The following is a 20,329-nucleotide window of genomic DNA, read 5'->3' as shown; positions in this document are numbered from 1 at the left end:
CCAGTGACCGCCCCACGGACCACCAGCTTGTTGCTAAGACAACTTCACCTGGACACACCAATAACCCACCCCTTTCTCTCCCTCTCTCTCCTCTCTCTCCCTCCTCTGTCTCTCTCTTTCTCTCTCCTCTCTCTCTCTCTCTCTCTCTCTCTCTCTCTCTCTCTCTCTCTCTCTCTCTCTCCCCCTCCTCTATCTCCCCCTGTCTTTCTCTCTTTCTCTCTCTCTCTCCCCTTTTTCTCTCCCCCCCCTCTCTCTCTCTCTCTCCCCCCCCCCTCTCTCTCTCCCCCTCCTCTATCTCTCTCTCTCCCCTCTCTCTCTCTCTCCCCCCCCTCTCTCTCTCTCTCTCCCCCTCCTCTATCTCTCTCTCTCCCTCTCTCTCTCTCTCCCCCCCCCCTCTCTCTCTCTCTCCCCCTCCTCTATCTCTCTCTCTCTCTCTCTCTCTCTCCCCCCCTCTCTCTCTCTCTCTCCCCCTCCTCTATCTCTCTCTCTCTCTCTCTCTCCTGTCCACTGTATACCAGAAACCTGAACAATGTTCTCAAAAGTTATTGGATGATTACTTAAGACGCCTTTACCTTTCCTCAAATATGACTGGATGATCACAGTGAACAGCATCATGGCCTGTAACATGATAGAACGAGCTCCATGCGATTGGTCCTCTGATTGGATGGTCATCAGCCTATTAGAAAATCCTGGAAATAGAGCGAGGGACGGAGAAAGAAGTATAAGAAATGAAAGGATGAATTGAAGGATGAATTGCAGTTAAAAAAGGACAAGACGGACTGTTTGTTTCTGTTCTTTGTTTCCCCTATGATGACAGAAATAATCTTTTTATGTTTGTAATAAATCTCTTCTCTTTCCATCCCTCCATCCTTCTCCCTCCAATCTCTTTTTCCATCTCGCTTTCCCTTGCTCCATCTCTTTGTGTGACCTACCATTGACCCTCGACCCCTGACCCCTGAACCCAGCCTATCAGAGTGAAGACTGTTGTGTTGTTTATTTGGTTGATTTCTTTGTTGATCCGAGCAGAGCAGCTTGATACAGTAGACATGTTGCTTTTCTCTGTTACTGTAGGTGAAGTACAAGACAATACACAGTTACTATACCTCAGCTGTTTCTGTGTTGCTCTGTCTCACACACACACACACTCTTTCTCACACACACACACTCTCACAGGCACACTCTCTCTTTCTCTCTCTCTGTCACACACACATACACACACTGTGTTCCAGAGTATATTTATGCAAAGTTCTGAGGTTAATGAAGTGAGACTCCTCTCCTCCTAACTGTAATGAGCCTTTATTTTCTTTCATCACTCCATCTCTGCTCTCTCTATCCAACTCTCTCTCCATCTCTGCTCTCTCTCTCTCTCTCTCTCCATCTCTGCTCTCTCTCTCCCTCTCTCCATCTCTGCTCTCTCTCTCTCCATCTCTGCTCTCTCTCTCCATCTCTCTTTCTCCATCTCTGCTCTCTCTCTCTCCATCTCTATATTTCCACAGAGAAAAGGACAGTTTGTTTTGTTAATCTTGACATGCTCCATGCACTTCACCTTCCTGTTGTTCCACTTGAGAATGATGGAGAGATGAGAGGAGAACAAGAGGAGAACAAGAGGAGAGAGGAGAAGGAGAGGAGAGAGAGAGAGAGAGAGAGAGAGAGAGAGAGAGAGAGAGAGAGAGAGAGAGAGAGAGAGAGAGAGAGAGAGAGAGAGAGAGAGAGAGAGAGAGAGAGAGAGAGAGAGAGAGAGAGAGAGAGAGAGAGAGAGAGAGAGAGAGAGAGAGAGAGAGAGAGAGAGAGAGAGAGAGAGAGAGAGAGAGAGAGAGAGAGGAGAGGAGAGAGAGAGAGGAGAGGAGTGGGAATGGAGTCTTCATATGTGTGGTAGAGGATTAAACAGGTAGCAGGCTATAAACCCACTATCATTACTCTTCATTAAAGGTTTATGAGGGAAATGAAGAGTCTGGATTCCTCCCTGTAAGTGCCCATGAGTACTCCATACCTGTGTGTGTGTGTGTGTGTTTTTGTGTGTGTGTGTGTGTGTGCCTGTGTGTGTGTGTGAAGGAACAGGGGGTTGTTTGTGTTCTTGTCACTCGTCTGTTTGACTTGATGGATTGGAGGCAGTGATGTGAATCACCTGCTACACACAAACACACACACATATACAGTTTATGTATGCACGCATATACAAACCAAAACACAGGAATACACACATAAACACACATTGATGTACATTGACACATTGTGTGTGTGTATAGATATCCTCCACAAAGTACTGGAGATCAAGTCGGCAAAGCTTTTGAAGCTCTCTCTATCTCTATCTCTCTCCCTCTCTCTATGTCTCTGTCTCTCTCCCCCTCTCTCATCTCTCTTGCTCAATGAGGCACTTTGATGTGGAAGGGAGAGGAGAGAGGGGGGTGAACGTTGGAGAGAAGAGGATGGTAGAGGAGGGGAGAGAAAGAGAGAAGAGGAGGGGAGAGGAGTGGAGTGGAGGGTATAGAGAGTTGGGGTGAGAGGAGGAGAGAAGAGGAGAGAAGGAGACAAGGAGAGAGGAGAGGATGGAGAGACAGGGAAGGAGAGATGTTCCAGTTTAAGACTTTTATTGTCAGATGCACAGAACAACAAAAGGTCAAACTGGGCACTGACATTTTTAGGACAAGACAACACAAAGCAACCTGGCATAACATAACATATAAGTACACAGAACATAGATTACATCTATGATAAGCTAAAATATAATAAACATCCTAAATATACAAAATATTATACAATATACAATACAGTATACTAAACCTCAATACACACAATTACCTATCCTAACCTTATAAGCCTATACTATTACTTACCTAAGACAAGTGAAGTACAATTAGTGCAATATTGCTAATAGTGCAACCAGTAGCTGAAAGTGACAGTGTGTAAAGTGACTAGTGAGAAGTATATCAATGTCCATATCAATGTCCATTCAGGAGCCTGATAGCCCTTGGAAAGAGGGGGGAGAGAGGGAGAGATGGAGAGATGGAAAGGGGGAGAGATGGAGAGATGGTGAGATGGAGACACACACACCTGTTATTCTAGCCACGACTGTAGGAATGTGAGTGTTGCAGAGAGATAATTCCAGTGGAAGGTTGTTTGTGGTTATATGTGTGTGAGCGTTTGTGTGTCTGCCATAATAACATGAAGATTGAAACAGTAAAAAGATCAATATTTCTGCTCAGTCCGTCTCTCCACCCAAAGATTAGAGACGCATCGCTTTCTCCATTTCCACTGTCTACAAGGAGCAAACTCCTGCTCTTGCTAACGTGATAAGGTGTGTGTGTGTGTGCGTGTGTGTGTGTGTGTGTGTCGGACAGCGTTTTCTAGTGTTTGGTGAAGATCCTGTTTGTTTAGTGAATTATTCATCTGTCTGTTTGTGGAGGTGAAAGTGACAGAAAGCTCCAATATCTCAGCGCAAATACGAGATCACACACACACAAATGTACACACACGCACAACGCAACACATATATACACACACCTACACATGCACGCACACATGTCTGTGTGTGTGTGTCTGCATGTATGTGTTGTGCGTATGTGTGTGTGTGTGTTCAGTTAAGTGCAGCTGATGGGTCTAGTAGTTGGCTTAGTTTTGCAGAGGGGCACCAATCTGCATGTCACCTCACAGTAAGTTTCCTTACTTTCGCGTCTTGCTTCCTTGACTCCTCTCTCCTTGTCAGCGATGCGTCTCTAATCTTTGGGTGGAGAGATGGACTGAGCAGAAATATTGATATTTTTACTGTTTCAATCTTCATGTTATTATGGCAGACACACAAACGCTCACACACATATAACCACAAACAACCTTCCACTGGAATTATCTCTCTGCAACACTCACATTCCTACAGTCGTGGCTAGAATAACAGGTGTGTGTGTCTCCATCTCACCATCTCTCCCCCTTTCCATCTCTCCATCTCTCCCCCTCAAAGCACATTGGACGAAAGGCTACAATGGTCCGCCCCTCTGACTTGCTGCACCAATGAGCTTTGAGGAAGTGGTCTGAGAGACAAGGAGAGGAGACAAGTGAGAACTCCTGATTCCTAGGCTGAGTTCTAACAGTCTGCACTGCATACTCCCTTTATCCCCTGGGTTAAATCACAACATTTATCATTAATCATGACTGCTTTGGTGGAACGACAAGGAAGTAATGAAACAAGGGCGCCATCTAGTGGTCAGATTCTATTTTATTTCAAGACCTTTGATTGTTACCTTGACGTGATTCAACCAATAGCAGCGTGAGATACTAAGATCAACAACACAACAACTCACCTACGTGAGTGAGAGGGTCAAAGGTCAAGGTGCCGTGTTATGATGAGGTGGTGTGTTCCAGTTGTATACATGTTGTACTGCATGCAGCAGTACGTACGCTATAAGGACAGCTGCTGTACCTGCAGAAAGCAGCAGAAAAGGTTAGTGATGTGAGGTGCAGGGACAGACTCCCAGCATGGTGCCGTGTTCCAGGTGAAGCAGGTGTCCAGGTGTCTCCACGACAACAAGATGGTCACCAACCAGACACACACAACCACAGGAGAGGAGATGTTAAGATGGAAAGAAACATAAACGAAGGGAGAGAAGGAGAGAGAGGGAAACGATGAGATACACACACACAGGTATAGATGTTCACATAAACACACACATGCGCAGTACAACAGTGTTCCTGTTTGGGGCTTTTAGACTTTAGTTGTGGGAAGAGGGAGGGATTTCCTGGTTCTGTCAGAGGGTGGAGTTTAGGGGGGTGGAGAGAAGGGAGAGAGGGAGAGAGAGGGCGAGAGAGAGTGAGTATGTGAGAGAGAGAGAGAGAGAGAGAGAGAGAGAGAGAGTGGAGAGAGAGTGGAGAAAGATAAAAACTACTTGTGTGAGACAGAGAGTAAGGGAGAGAGAGAGATTGCAGAGAGAAAGAGACATATCTCTTCTCCTCAGACAGAGAGAGGACTGAGTGTGCTTGGGTTCAGTGGGAGATGACTGGGAGCAGAGGAGACAGGCTGGTTAGAAGCAGGAAGTGTCTTACCCTCTCTCTCTCTCTGTCTGTTTGTTTGTCTATATGTCTCTCCACCCCCAGCTAAACTCCACCCTCTGACAGAACCAGGAAATCACTCCCTCCTCCCACAACAGTTTTTATTCTGAAGAAACGAAACTTGTCTCTCTTTCTCTCGCTCCCTCTGTCTCTCTCCACCTGTGTTTGTGTGTGAGAGAGAGCGACCGTCACTACCACTCCAGCATGGCCCAGCAGGGAGTTGTGCTGGACCAGGACCAGTTCTGCTGTTCCGTCTGTCTTGACCTCTTAAAGGATCCTGTCACCCTCCACTGTGGTCACAGCTACTGTAGCAGCTGTATCGAGGGCTACTGGGACCAGGATGAGCAGAAGGGAGTCTACCGCTGCCCCCAGTGCAGACAGAGCTTCACTCTGAGACCTGCTCTGAAGAGGAACTACATGCTGGCTGAGGTGGTGGAGAAGCTGAAGGAGACAGGAGGAGCCCAGGCCGCCCCCTCTGAGCTGACCAGTCCAGCTGGGCCAGGAGAGGTGACCTGTGACCTCTGCACTGGGCCCAGGAAGCAGAGAGCCCTCAAGTCCTGTCTGATGTGTTTGTTGTCCTACTGCCAGACTCACCTCCAGCCCCACTACCAGATTCCTAAGATGAAGAATCACAAGCTGGTGGAAGCCACGTCTGGACTGCAGGAGATGATCTGCTCCAGTCATGACAAGCTGCTGGAGGTCTTCTGTCGGACAGACCAGCAGTGTGTCTGCATGCTGTGTACCATGGAAGAACATAGAGGCCATGACACGGTGTCAGCCAAAACTGAGAGGAAGGAGAAACAGGTAAGTCCAGAACTGTTATAGTAATCTCAGACTCAGAATCAACCGCATATTTAGTCGGTCTTTGCTCGAACTCGGAAACTCCGGACCGCTACAATATTTTAAGACCACGACTGCGGGAATATCACTGAATTACATGTGCATTGTCCAAGTTATTAATATTATTCGGATTTCATATAAAAGTTTTATATAAAAAGTGTTACAATAAAACTGCCACCAATAATAGACCCATTTCTAACGTGGAGCTTTGAAAGGCTGTCACCCCCCCGCCCCCCTTCACTCCAGACTGAAAGTGGAGACGGGTGAAGATGTCTGTCTGGGAGAAGTCGGACAAACTTTCGTTACTTAGCGTTAACGCTAAACCACAAAACGTTTATGGGCTAAACTGCGTCCGGTAGAAAACACAACAGCGTGTAAATACTACAACACAACACTTACTGAGGCGACTGGAGCCAGTCAAACGTTTATCGTGATTAGAAAGGCAGTATAAAGGTAAGCTAGCTCCAAGTGTTAAGTTAGCTAAGCTAGCAAGCTAACATTAGTATTCTGCCTCTGTACCAAAACTGCTCAGAAATCTCTCCGCCCCTCACACAAAGCTACATTCTCTTGTGATAAACAAGAACGAGACAGACCACATTCAGCTATGTAGCTAATGGCTGTACTGGACATGTTTAGCAGCTGTGTTCAGTGTCGGTGTTCAGTGTGTTCTGACAGAGGTCCTCTCCACCAGAGTCCTGTACTGTAACTCCTACTGTGTTGTGGTCATGTGTGTTGTTCTCCAGGACAAGCTGGTCCTGAGTCAGCAGGAAGTCCAGCAGAGAGTCCAGCAGAGAGAGAAGGAGCTGAAGGAGCTCCAACAGGCTGTGGAGTCTTTCAAGGTCAGCATCAGGATCTCCACTACTGGAGCTGTGCTACTGGGAGATACCTGGATAGGACAGGTGGACTCTCGACATTCAGGAAGACTGCTGTCACTGGAGGGACATCTGGAATTATTTCTGTCTCTCTTTCCCTTTCTTTCTCTCTCTGCTCCCTCTTACTCCCTCTCCTCTTTCCTTCTCTCCCCTTTCTCCCCCCTCCCTCTCTCCAGCTCTCTGGCCAGGCAGCAGCGGAGGACAGTGAGAGGATCTTCACTGAGCTGATCCGCTCCATTGAGAGAAGGCGCTCTGAGGTGAAGGATCTGATCAGAGCCCAGCAGGGGGCAGCAGTGAGTCAGGCTGAAGGACTGCTGGAGAGACTGGAGCAGGAGATAGCTGAGCTGAGGAGGAGAGACGCTGAGCTGGAGAAGCTCTCACACACAGAGGACAACATCCACTTCCTCCAGGTAACTAGACTACCCTGGCAGCTCAGATCTGAAGCTACGCTCACTGTCTGATCATCTATGTAGGATCTCTGCTCAACCTGTGAAAAGTGTGTGTGTGTGTGTGTTACTTTGTGTCATTTTGTGCATGGTCGTGTTTGTCTATGTTTGTGTGTAATTTCCTGTCTGTCTCAACATATATCCCTTTTCCCTCCCTCTTTCTTTATCTCCCCCCTCTCTCTCCTCCCTCTCTCTCCCACATGCTCTCTCCAACACGCTCTCTCCCCTCCCCCCCCTCCCTCCCTGTCTCCAGAAGTACCAGTCTCTCTCCAGTACCAGTGCATCTTCAGATGTCCCCAGCATCTCTGTTCCTCCTCTTCAGTACTTCAAACATGTGACTGAGGAGGTCTCTGAGCTGAGAGACAAACTAGAGGAGCTGATCCAGAGAGAGTGGTCCAACATCTCCACCACAGGTGAGCTGGTTAAACACAGCAGGTCTGGAGGAACAGCACATTAAGCCTCATGGACAAACATCATGTGATAGGACAGACACCTGTCACATAAGCACATGTTTGGATCAACCTGGTAAGGTAGTGTACGTGTGTGTTGTACTGTCTGTGAGTGTTTGCGTGTTTTTCAGTGTGTATGTCGGAGACATTAAAGATGTAGGCCTTTTATACTGATTACTGGTGCTAAGCCTATCAGCAGAAAGGAGGACCCCCCAAATACTTAACGTAAACAGGCTGACCTGGGCTGACCATGATCTTACTAGAGATGCCATGAATCTGCTTAATCTGATCTGTACTGAGTGGGCCTGTTGGTCAGCCTAGAAGAGGTCAGGAACCGTCTGTGCTTGTTGTCTGTCTGTGTGTTTGTATGTGGGTGTTTGTGTGTATGTGGGTGTGTGTGTGGGTGTTTGTGTGTTGGTGTGGGTCGGGGGTTGTGTGTATATAAATGTGTGTGCTTGTTGTGTGTGGGGCCATTGGTGTGTGTGTAAATATGTCTGTGTGTATATAAATATATGCGTTTGTGTATATATAAATGCATGTGTGTATATATAAATGTGTGTCTGTGTGTGCAGTGCCCCCCCGCCGCCCAGCCGCGCGAAACAAGTGACAATGGTTTTGATACCGCAAACGCACTACTTTTTTAAGCCAGCAGAGGGCGCCAAACGCATGAATGTGGAACATGCCGCCCCTCTCTTCATGGTGCCCGTGCCTAAAACCCCTGAAAGTGTGTGTGTGTGTGTATATATAAATGTGTGTGTTTGTGTGTGTATATAAATGTGTGTGTGTGTGTGTGTGTCTCCACAGTGGATGTGTTCCTGCCTCTAGAGTCCAAGACCAGAGCAGACCTCTTATCATGTGAGTCTCTGAAGTGTCCAGGTCTCTCTCCACTGACACGTGTTGAATGATGAATCTGATCCAGAACAACAGCAGCTTTAACATGGGGACACATGAATGGACGTGTTATTAACTCTGATCTGGTCTCTGCTCTGCTCCCAGATTCCTGTCAGCTCACTCTGGACCCAAACACAGCACATAGAAACCTCTCTCTGTCTGAGGAGAACAGGAAGGTGACACGTCTAAAGCAGCAGAAGCCATATCCTGACCATCCAGAGAGGTTCACCAGGTTCAGGCAGGTGCTGTGTAGAGAGGCTCTGTCTGGACGCTGTTACTGGGAGGTGGAGTGGAGGGGTAAATATGTTCACATGGCAGTGTCAAATAAAGACATCAGCAGAACAGACCTTAACTCTTATTTCTTTGGTTACAATAACAAGTCCTGGAAGTTGCAGTGCTCTAGTGGTGGTTACACATTCATACATAACAGTGTTAGTACTGCAGTATCAGGCCCTCGGTCCTCCAGAGTAGGAGTGTACCTGGATCACAAGGCAGGTACTCTGTCCTTCTACAGTGTCGTCTCTGACACAGTGACCCTCCTCCACAGAGTCCAGACCACCTTCACCCAGACACTCTACCCTGGGCTTTGTTGCTATGGTAACTATGGTGACAGTGCAGAGATTATGAAGCTGTGGTAGAGGGTCTTGTAGAGGAGTGATACCTTCATACCATCATACAGAACCCTGTCATTGTTTTAGTTGGTTTATAAACATTGATCTTTTGTTGTTTAATTCCTGCTCTTTCACCTTGATGATTGTATCTGATCATTTAGTCTTGGCTCTACTGGACAATAGAAATCACTGTCTACTTCCTGTCCTGCTACTCAGTAAATAGAGTTTTAACTAACGATGTGTTGTAATGTTTGGGTACATGTGCTACTCACTATTGAGATGGAAGTGTTTATAACTGCTGTTGTTTAAGTGATCAGTTCATAGTTGTCTCTCTGCTACTTTGAACTCCTGCTGGTGGTTATAATGGACCTGAACAGCTGAATAAAGATATGTGAAGCTGAAAGACATCTCTCATTATTTACACTGTACAAGACAGATTTGTGCTTCTAACACATCTATTGTCTTTAGTCTCTCTCTCTCTATATCCATCTCTTTCTCTCCATCTCTTTCTCCCTCTCTTCATCCCTCTATCTCTTCATCTCTCCATCTTTCTCTCTATTTCCATCTCTTTCTCCCTCTCTTCATCCCTCTATCTCTTCATCTCTCCATCTTTCTCTCTATTTCCATCTCATCCTCCATCTCTCAATGCAATGTTGCACTTTCACCACTAGAGGGCAGTGCGATCACAGGTTAACTCGACTCGATCGATTTCTCTGGAAACCTCATTTCTGGACAGAGTGGAATTAGCCAACCAGCTGGCATTTTTAGACAGACATGTTTTGATGATGATAGTTTATATTCGTAAATACTGAACGTTTCTTGACTCTGACCACCGAACTACTGTAGAACTCTGCACTTCTGATCCTTGATCTTGTGTACTTTCTAGATGTAATATTTCTACATCGCTTTGAATATAAAAAGGTCTGCTAAATGAATACAATGTCTCATGTAAAAAAAATTCTATGAACCCCACAAAATCGCCAGTTAATTCTGATTTCAGTGTAACTACAACGCACAACGATTCCAAACTTCAAAATTAAATCCAGTAAGTTAAGGTATCATACTTTCACATTTAATGGAGCAGAAATAAATAAAATATATATAGAAAACCTCAAAATATCTGGTTGTATATTTACGAACAAATATTTTGATATAATTTCATTTTGGGGAGGACAGGAGGGACATCACGAGAGGGGCGTGGTGAACGTCACTGCGCACGACCGCGTCACCAACCAGGAAGAAACAGCGCACGTTGATCAGGAACCTAAACAGAACGACCGGTTGACAATTCTGCTGCCCCCGTACCTCTGAAACGTTATACTTTGAAATCTCTACGGCTATGTCTCGGAGGCCGAAAGAGGAGTACTACCGTTTTTTCACCGTGACCGAACCGCGGACGCACGAGAAGGGACACACAGAGTACAAAGTGACCGCACGGGTACGCTGCTAGCTCGCCAGCTAACTTCGATAAGTGTTCATGCCTTGTCGGTCACTGACAGCCAGCTAGGAGGCACGACATGATAATCAAATTGATTTCGATTATATCCGTTGTCATGGTAGTTGTCTTTCTGTCATGGAGTCGCTGTCGATGCTGTCACAATCCCTAGCGTGTTAGGACGGTGTGAATACTTAAGTTTAGTACGCAGCAGTAGCTATGGTAGTATGCAGTTTAAATACTATATATAACAACGAGTTCTTTGTGGCATTGTGTGTTGTACGTGGAGACGTCATGAAACTCGTGATTCGTTCCGTGATCCTCGTAACCCCCATGGCGCAAGGGACTGAGCTACTTGTTTATGTACACACACACACACACATACACATACAAACACACACACTCTCTTTTTGTCAACCCCCCCCCCCCCACACACACACACACACATGCACAAAAATCTAAAAACAACATCTCTCTCCTCCTCCCATCCCTCCTCTCCTCCTCTCCTCCCCCTCCTCCCCTCCTCTCCCACCTCCTCCTCTACTCCTCCTCCTCCTCCTGTCCTCCTCTCCCCCCCCCCCCCTGTCTCAGTTTGTCTCCAGGCTCCACCCAGAGGAAGTGAAGGAGGTGCAGGTGTGGAGGAGGTTCTCTGAGCTGAAGAAGCTTCATGGTGACCTGTCCTACACTCACAGGAACCTGTTCAGGAGGGACGAGTTCCCCCCCTTCCCCCCCGCTCAGCTGTTTGGTACGACCCATCTCCCCCTTCTCCCCCCTCAGCTGTTTGGTTTGGCCCGCCTATCCAATAGTAATAACTAATAACATTGCAAAAACACACACTTGAAGGTTGCTAACACACACGTGATGGAAATGATAGACTTGACTTCTTTCTCTCATTCTGCTCCTTTATCCTCACCCTTCTCTCCCTGTCCCCCTCCTCTCTCCCTGTCCCCCCTATCTCTCCCTGTCCCCCTCCTCTCTCCCTGTCCCCCTCCTCTCTCCCTGTCCCCCCATCTCTTCCTGTCTCCCTGTCCCCCTCCTCTCTCCCTGTCCCCCCTCCTCTCTCCTTGCCCCCCTATCTCTCCCTGTCCCCCTCCTCTCTCCCTGCCCCCCTATCTCTCCCTGTCCCCCCTCCTCTCTCCCTGTCCCCCTCCTCTCTCCTTGCCCCCCTATCTCTCCCTGTCCCCCTCCTCTCTCCCTGTCCCCCCTCCTCTCTCCCTGCCCCCCTATCTCTCCCTGTCCCCCCCTACTCTCTCCCTGTCCCCTCCTCCTCTCTCCCTGTCCCCCCTCCTCTCTCCCTGTCCCCCCTCCTCTCTCCCTGTCCCCCCTCCTCTCTCCCTGTCCCCTCCTCCTCTCTCCCTGTCCCCCCTCCTCTCTCCCTGTCCCCCCTCCTCTCTCCCTGTCCCCCCTCCTCTCTCCCTGTCCCCCTCCTCTCTCCTGCCCCCCCCTCTCCCTGCCCCTCCTCTCTCCCTCCCCCCTCTCCCTGCCCCTCCTCTCTCCCTGCCCCTCCTCTCTCCCTGCCCCTCCTCTCTCCCTGCCCCTCCTCTCTCCCTGCCCCCCCCTCTCCCTGCCCCTCCTCTCTCCCTGCCCCTCCTCTCTCCCTGCCCCCCCCCTCTCCCTGCCCCTCCTCTCTCCCTGCCCCTCCTCTCTCCCTCCCCCTCCCTCCCCCCTCTCCCTGCCCCTCCTCTCTCCCTGCCCCTCCTCTCTCCCTGCCCCTCCTCTCTCCCTGCCCCTCCTCTCTCCCTGCCCCTCCTCTCTCCCTGCCCCTCCTCTCTCCTTGCCCCTCCTCTCTCCCTGCCCCTCCTCTCTCCCTGCCCCTCCTCTCTCCCTGCCCCTCCTCTCTCCCTGCCCCTCCTCTCTCCCTGCCCCCCCCTCTCCCTGCCCCTCCTCTCTCCCTGCCCCTCCTCTCTCCCTGCCCCCCCCTTCTCCCTGCCCCTCCTCTCTCCCTGCCCCTCCTCTCTCCCTCCCCCCCCTCTCCCTCCCCCCCCTCTCCCTGCCCCTCCTCTCTCCCTGCCCCTCCTCTCTCCCTGCCCCTCCTCTCTCCCTCCCCCCTCCTCTCTCCCTGCCCCCCCCCCTCTCCCTGCCCCTCCTCTCTCCCTGCCCCTCCTCTCTCCCTGCCCCTCCTCTCTCCCTGCCCCTCCTCTCTCCCTGCCCCTCCTCTCTCCCTGCCCCTCCTCTCTCCCTGCCCCCTCCTCTCTCCCTGCCCCTCCTCTCTCCCTGCCCCTCCTCTCTCCCTGCCCCCTCCTCTCTCCCTGCCCCTCCTCTCTCCCTCCCCCCCTGCCCCCTCACCTCCCCCAGGCAGGTTTGAGGAGGCGGTGGTGGAGGAGAGGAGGAAGGCAGCGGAGGACATGTTGCTGTTCTGCACCAACATCCCTGCTCTGTACAACAGCCCCCAGCTCAAAGACTTCTTCAGGGTGACACACACACACACTCTCACACACACACACACACACACTCTCACACACACATACCCTAACACCATACACAAAAGAAGATATTGTAATCCAATCTGCATCTCATTTGATCTCCTCCCTCCCTCTTTCTCCCAGGGTGGAGAAGTGATAAGGCCTCTGGACCCCACCCCTCTCTCCTCCTCCCCCCTCCCTCCCCCTCTCATCCCCCTGCCCAAGAGACGCAACTCAGACTGCCTCCCCGCGGAGGAGGAGGAGGGGAGAGAGGCCCCCCTGCAGCCCCAGGACCTGGGCCTGGGCCTGGACCCGGAGCTAGGCGAGCCTGAGGAGGCACTTGAGGCCTACAGGGAGATGGGGAGTCCAGCAGGAGACCAGACAGAGCTGCTTAGTGACACGGAACAGGACTGGAGAGGTGAAACACACAGACACTGACACACACACACACTGATGTACACACACACACGCATCGATACACAAACACACACCGATACACTCACACTCTGGAAAACAAAGTGATTTAGAACAAACAACATCTCTCCCCAGTCTCCTCCCCCAAGCCATCTCGGGTCCAAACGGACCAATCGCTGCACTCCCAGGAGGAGTTTGATTCGCTGTTTGACTCTGTACTGGAGGGGGAGGAAGTCCCGCCCCCAGAGGAAGTCCCGCCCCCTCTGTCAGACAACGACCTCGCCATATTTGACCCCTGCGCCAAAGAAGGTCAGGCCCCTCCCCTTAAACCTCTCAGGGTCCAATCACATCCAAACACATCTTCAGGACACCCAATCACGTGTTTAGTTATTCTTTATTATTTCCTGGTTCTTCTTTCTCCCATCCAGAACAGACACGCTCGACCAACCGCAACTCAGAGCTGCTGTCGCTGCCGCTGACCAATCCTGAGGTCGGGGAGGCGGGATATTTAAGCCAGGCGGCCAATGAGCTGACGGCAGCGATGGAGATGGAGAAGGAGGGGGAGTACAGCCCTGCCATACTGAGATACAGGAGCGCTGTGGACATCCTGATCACTGGAGCCCAGGGTGAGGGAGGGAGAGGAGGGGAGGGAGAGGAGGGGAGGGAGGGAGGGAGGGAGGGAGAGGAGGGGGGAGGGGAGGGAGGGGGGGGGAGGGAGGGAGAGGAGGGAGGGAGGGAGGGAGGGAGAGGGAGGGAGGGAGACAAGGAGGGAGACAAGGAGGGAGAGAAGGAGGGAGGGAGGGGGGAGGGAGGGAGGGAGGGAGGAGGGGAGGGGGGAGGGGAGGGAGGGAGGGAGGGAGGGAGGGAGGGAGGGAGGGAGGGAGGGAGGAGGGGAGGGAGGGAGGGGGGAGGATGGGAGGGGGGAGGGGGGAGGGAGCGAGGGAGCGAGGGGGGAGGGAGGTGGGGAGGGAGGGAAGGGCATCGAGAGAAAAAGAGGAGAGGAGTGGGGGAGAGAAGGAGAGGGATGAGGGAGAAAGAGAGAGATGGAGAGAGCTCTTAACACTCTTGCCAAACGAGTGTGGGGATGGAGGGAGGCAGAGAGATGAAGAGAGCGAGAGTGGGAGGAATGGGAACAGAGGAGTGAGTGAGAGTCCAGTGGAAACAGTGGTATATTTAGATTAAAGAGAAGCTGCTGTTCTGATGTTACATGAAAACAAGAGTTGGAGCATGACCCTTTCTCTTTCTCTCTCTCTCTCTCTCTTCCTCTCTCTCTCTCTCTCTCTATCCCTCTCTATCCCTCTCTCTCTCTCTATCCCTCTCTCTCTATCTCTCTCTCTATCCCTCTCTCTCTCTCTCTCTCTCTCTCTCTCTCTCCCTCTCTATCTCTCTCTATCCCTCTCTCTCTCTCTCTCTCTCTCTCTCTTCCTCTCTCTCTCTCTCTCTCTCTCTCTCTCTCTCTCTCTCTCTCTCTATCCCTCTCTATCCCTCTCTCTCTCTCTATCCCTCTCTCTCTATCTCTCTCTATCCCTCTCTCTCTCTCTCTCTCTCTCTCTCCCTCTCTCTCTATCTCTCTCTATCCCTCTCTCTCTCTCTATCCCTCTCTCTCTATCTCTCTCTATCCCTCTCTCTCTATCCCTCTCTCTATCTCTCTCTATCCCTCTCTCTCTCTCTCTATCCCTCTCTCTATCTCTCTCTATCCCTCTCTCTCTCTCTCTCTCTCTCTCTCTCTCTCTCTCCCCCCCAGGAGAGCTTGACCCTCAGCGCAGAGAGAGTGTGAAGAGGAGGACGGCTCAGTACCTTCAACATGCCGAGACACTGCTCTCTCTGCACCCCCCACACACACACACGTAGTCCTCACACACACACACACACACACACAGGACATGTCAACACACACAGTTAGACAGTTGAACAATTCTCACACAAAAACACCATACTAGCACAGAGTGAGATAGGTTGAAAACAGGTTTTCTAAGACTTTGGAGTCTTGGAAGTCTTAGATTTGAATGTGAAAGTCAACTGTTTGAATCATTTGAATCTTTTTAATTGGATTCAGCCTTAATGAACAATTTACCTTTGGTACTGAATGATTTAAGTGATATTTTACCATATTTGAACTGTAAATGTGGATTTCTGTCCCTGTCTGTGTGGGTCTAGAACACAACTATTTGTGGACTGTTTTGTAAATACGTTTGAATGGTACTGTTAAATCATTGTGTGGTGTTGATCCTTTCTCCTTCTGACCGCAGTGTCAAAGCTGCACCACCAGGGGGAGGTGTCAGGCCTACTGCATACAAGCGCTGTGATTGGTCAGGTGATTGGTCATTGATACAGGAGAGAATTAGACAAACCTGCAACAACTGACAGGAATGGGAGGTCATGTACCTAGCAAACCTTCCTTCCATCTCCCTCCTTAAGAAGGAATGAGGGATGGAGCAGGGACAGAGAGAAGTCCTTTACCCCTAGACAGGGAGAGAGAGAGAGGGAGGGAGGGCTGGATGAAGAGAGAGAGAGGGCTGGATGGAGAGAGAGAGAGAGAGAGAGAGAGAGGGCTGGATGAAGAGAGAGAGGGCTGGATGGAGAGAGAGAGAGGGCTGGATGGAGAGAGAGAGAGAGAGAGAGAGGGCTGGATGAAGAGAGAGAGGGCTGGATGGAGAGAGAGAGAGTGCTGGATGGAGGGAGAGAGAGAGAGAGAGGGCTGGATGGAGAGAGAGAGAGCGCTGGATGGAGGGAGTGAGAGAGGGCTGGATGGAGAGAGAGAGAGAGAGAGCGCTGGATGGAGGGAGAGACCGAGAGAGAGAGAACGCTGGATGGATGGAGAGAGAGATGGAAAATGTTACAAAACGGATGGATGAGAGGAGAAAAGAGAGTGATTAGACGGATAAACAGAGATTATCTTTTGTTTAGGAACGGAAAACCACCAGACCCTCCATTTTCCTTTCTCTCCCCCTCTCTTTCTCTCTCCCCCTCTCCTCTCTTTTTCTCTCTATCTCTCTCCCCCCTCTCATTCTTTCTCCTCTCATTCTCCCTCTGTCTCTCCCCCTCACATTCTCCCTCTCCTCTCTCTCCCCCCTCTCTCTCTCTCCTTGTTCTGTGAGATGAGGGGAGACTGAAGAGGAGAGGTGCAGGGGGAGAGAGGGAGAGAGTTCTCATCCCTTCATCCATCTCTTTGTGTCCCCTCTCATCCTCCCTTTCTCTCCCCTTTCTATGTTGCACCTGTGAAATGGGGGGAGGGAGGGAGAGATGGCAAGACAAAGAGATGGAAAGAGGGAGGAATAATTGAGAGAGAGGTAGAACATCAAAACATTAGCATGCTGAGAGTGTCAGGGCTCTCTCTGCTCCCTCCCTCCCTCTCTCATCCCTCTCTCATCCCTCTCTCATCCCCCTCTCCATCCCTTTCTCCATCCCTCTCCCTCCCTCTCTCCATCCCTCTCTCTATCCCTCTCTCCATCCCTCTCTCTCCATCCCTCTCCATCCCTCCCTCCCTCTCTCTATCCTTCTCCATCTCTCTCTCCTCACTGTCCAAAGCAATTACACCATAAAAACCCTCCACCCTGAGAGGATAATAGCATGCTGAGTGTTCCAGGGAGTGTGTGTGTGTGTGTGTGTGTATGAGAGAGAGACAGTTGTTTGTTTATGCATACATTTGATGCAAACCTTTTGTGTGCAACATCACACTACTTTCAGTAACATAAGCTTGGATGGATGCATGTGTGTAAACCACAAGTGTGTGTGTGTGTCCAGGTGTGTGTGTGTGTGTGTGTGCGTGGGGGCTCACCTCAGTGTGTGAGTGGATCAGCAGGTCAGAGGATAGAGAAGCTGTTTGCTCAGGTAAGAGAAGTACAGCTGCTTCACACACACACACACACACACACACACACATGCATTAACTCACACACACAATGCACACTATACACACATTGAAACCCATGCATGCACTTACAAACACATACAAAATCATTAGTGACACAGATTCATTGGGTCGAGAACACAAAAGCACACACACGTACACACACGTACACACACACACGTGCACACTATGCACATGTCCCCTAACAACACACACATGAATACCCTGCTTGCCCTGGACCACTCCATATGACACTGACCTGGATGAGACGAGGCCATGAACACACACACGCACATCCTCTGTTTTCATTCTCTTAACTTCCTCTTTTGCTGCCACCTCCTCTCTATCTCTCTCTCTATCTCTCTGTCTCTATCTCTCTCTATCTCTCTCTCTCTGTCTCTCTCTATCTCTCTCTCTGTCTCTATCTATATCTCTCCCTCCCTCTTGTGCTACCCCACCCCCCTCCCTCTCTACCCCTCCCCCTTGCCTCTATCCCTCTTCACCTTGCCTTTGGCTGTTGGAGTACTCTCTCTTCTCTCTCCCCCCTCTCTCTCTCTCCCTTCTCCCTCTCTCTCTCTCCCCTCTCTCCCTTCTCTCTCTCCCTTGTCTCTGTGTTCCTCTCTCCCTTCCTCCACCCATCCCACTACCACTCCTCTCCACCACCCCGCCATATCTCTCTGACTGTCCCTTTCTCCTCTCCCCTTCTCCTCTCATCCCTCTCTCTCTACCATCCCCTCTCCCCTCCCCCTCACTCAGACAATCAATAGACGAACACTTTATACCATCCATTGATCTTTCATATCAGTCCCCTGCTGCTCTCTCCCTCCATCTCCCTCTCTCTCTCCCTCCATCTCTCTTCCTCCATCTCTCTTCCTCCATCTCTCTCTCCCTCCATCTCTCTCTCCCTCCATCTCTCTCCCTCCATCTATCCATCCCTCTATCTCTCCCGGTTTCTCTTTCTTTCTCCCTCTATCCCTTTAGCTGCAACTCTATCTCTCTTCATCTTTCCATCCCTCTCTCTCTCTCCCCCTCTCTCCCTTCATCCCCCTCTCTCCCTCCTCCCTCTCTCTCTCTCCCCCTCTCTCCCTTCATCCCTCTCTCTCTCTCCCCCTCTCTCCCTCCTCCCCCTCTCTCCCTTCATCCCTCTCTCTCTCTCCCCCTCTCTCCCTTCATCCCTCTCTCTCTCTCCCCCTCTCTCCCTCCTCCCTCTCTCTCTCCCCCTCTCTCCCTTCATCCCTCTCTCTCCCTCCCCCTCTCTCCCTTCATCCCTCTCTTTCCCTCCCCCTCTCTCCCTTCATCCCTCTCTCTCTCCCCCTCTCTCCCTTCATCCCTCTCTCTCCCTCTCTCCCTTCATCCCTCTCTCTCTCTCCCCCTCTCTCCCTTCATCTCCCTCCTCCCTCTCTCTCTCTCTCCCCCTCTCTCCCTTCATCCCTCTCTCTCTCTCCCCCTCTCCCCCTCTCTCCCTCCTCCCCCTCTCTCCCTTCATCCCTCTCTCTCCCTCCCCCTCTCTCCCTTCATCCCTCTCTTTCCCTCCCCCTCTCTCCCTTCATCCCTCTCTCTCTCCCCCTCTCTCCCTTCATCCCTCTCTCTCCCTCTCTCCCTTCATCCCTCTCTCTCTCTCCCCCTCTCTCCCTTCATCTCCCTCCTCCCTCTCTCTCTCTCTCCCCCTCTCTCCCTTCATCCCTCTCTCTCTCTCCCCCTCTCCCCCTCTCTCCCTCCTCCCCCTCTCTCCCTTCATCCCTCTCTCTCCCTCCTGCCTCTCTCCCTTCATCCCTCTCTCTCTCTCCCTCTCTCTCCCTCCTCCCTCTCTCCCTTCATCCCTCTCTCTCTCTCCCTCTCTCTCCCTCCTCCCTCTCTGTCTCAGGGGTAACTACTGATGCAGGATCTCTGGGATAATCAGTCCCCACTAGCACTTTGATGCTGGGCCAAGTAACACTCACACACACTCACACACACTCACACACCAAGTACACACTCCTCATGTGCCCAGGTGAAAATGTGTGTTTCCACTTATGCATCACCTACAAACACACACACACACACACAGTTACTGTAAACACACACACAGTTAAACACATACACAGACACACTCCAACAAATCTTTTCAGCCCCACCTGTTCTATGATCCCTTGAAACTAACTGACTGTTATATATACAGGGGTGTGTGTGTGTGTGTGGGGGGGGGGGGTGTGAATGAGTGTGCACATGCAGGTGTGTGTTTTCAGAGACGATGATCTATGTCAGCATCACTCAACATGCCTACATTACTGTACACCCTCTCTCTCCCCCTCTCTCTCTCCTCTCATTCTCTCCCTCCTGTCTCTCCCTCCCCCTCTCTCTCAGTAAAAGACCTCTGTGAGAGTCAGTACAACCCATCAGCTCATAGTTGTTATGGAAACGATGTTGTAAATAAAAGCAGATATCTGGTGATAAAGAGTGTGGTGGAGAGAGACAAAGATAAATAGAGGGAGGGAGGGAGGGAGGGAGGGAGGGAGGGAGGGAGGGAGGGAGGGAGGGAGGGAGGGAGGGAGGGAGGGAGGGAGGTCAATTGAAAGAGGAGGGAAAGGTATTTTACTTTTGGTGGTATGCGGTAACGTTGACGAGGATGAAGGAGAGACGAGACCGAGGTCTGAGCGGACTGGTTGTTGGTTTTTAAACTCCATTTAGGCCTGTTGGTCTCCTTTGTGCTCTGGGAAGCAGAACAAGCAAAGAGATTTTCCAGTCATTCTTGCACTCCTTTAATCATAAAACGTAAAATAAATAAATTGAGATTTAACCATAATCATGATAACTAAACGAGTACGCGGGCAGGAGAAAGGAAGGGATTGATACGCACACAGATCTCTTTAATGTAACACCAGCAATCTAAACTCTCTTCGACCGATCAATAATGTGCTTTGTTGACAATAAGTAGCCTTCAACATTCCTACATTGAGATAAAAGCGTTAATGTTTGGCTTTCATCGACGCGACTCGAGTGTGTGAGAGATGTGTGTGTGTGTGCGTGCGTGTGTGTGTGTGAAAGAGAGAAAGAGAGAAAAAAAACGCATCCAAACGAACGGTCGCTGGTAGCCAATGAGGAC

General features: G+C 50.5%; 3 protein-coding genes across 5 annotated transcripts in view; all 3 read left to right on the top strand.

Annotated features, from left to right (window-relative positions):
* The window catches only part of LOC146221666 (dachshund homolog 2-like), a 23,958-nt gene extending 23,835 nt beyond the window's left edge, over positions 1-123 (top strand). For all 3 annotated transcript variants that reach the window (XM_084691445.1, XM_084691444.1, XM_084691443.1), the window contains one exon: positions 1-123. This exon is cut by the window's left edge and continues 34 nt beyond it. The gene's annotated coding sequence lies outside the window, so the exon portion shown is untranslated.
* A 5,020-nt stretch (positions 124-5,143) lies between these two features.
* LOC146221665 (tripartite motif-containing protein 16-like) lies at positions 5,144-9,549 on the top strand. Its single transcript, XM_084691809.1, has 6 exons — positions 5,144-5,841; positions 6,621-6,716; positions 6,926-7,159; positions 7,449-7,608; positions 8,449-8,499; positions 8,641-9,549. The coding sequence occupies exons 1-6, from the start codon at positions 5,242-5,244 to the stop codon at positions 9,171-9,173; spliced, it is 1,674 nt and encodes a 557-aa protein (XP_084547935.1). The 5' UTR covers positions 5,144-5,241; the 3' UTR covers positions 9,174-9,549.
* Positions 9,550-10,356: 807 nt separating this feature from the next.
* Positions 10,357-15,607, top strand: snx15 (sorting nexin 15). The gene is made up of 7 exons (XM_084691602.1): positions 10,357-10,584; positions 11,173-11,326; positions 12,877-12,992; positions 13,128-13,401; positions 13,533-13,706; positions 13,826-14,023; positions 15,142-15,607. Exons 1-7 carry the CDS (start codon positions 10,486-10,488, stop codon positions 15,246-15,248), a joined length of 1,122 nt encoding a protein of 373 aa, XP_084547728.1. The 5' UTR covers positions 10,357-10,485; the 3' UTR covers positions 15,249-15,607.
* The last annotated feature ends 4,722 nt before the right edge of the window (positions 15,608-20,329 follow it).

This window comes from Hypomesus nipponensis, chromosome 25 (genome assembly GCF_054491055.1).
Source record: "Hypomesus nipponensis isolate SF chromosome 25, ASM5449105v1, whole genome shotgun sequence".
Taxonomy (NCBI): Eukaryota; Metazoa; Chordata; class Actinopteri; order Osmeriformes; family Osmeridae; genus Hypomesus; species Hypomesus nipponensis.
Note: the sequence above shows the minus strand (reverse complement) of the source record. Positions and strands in the feature narration are given on the sequence as shown.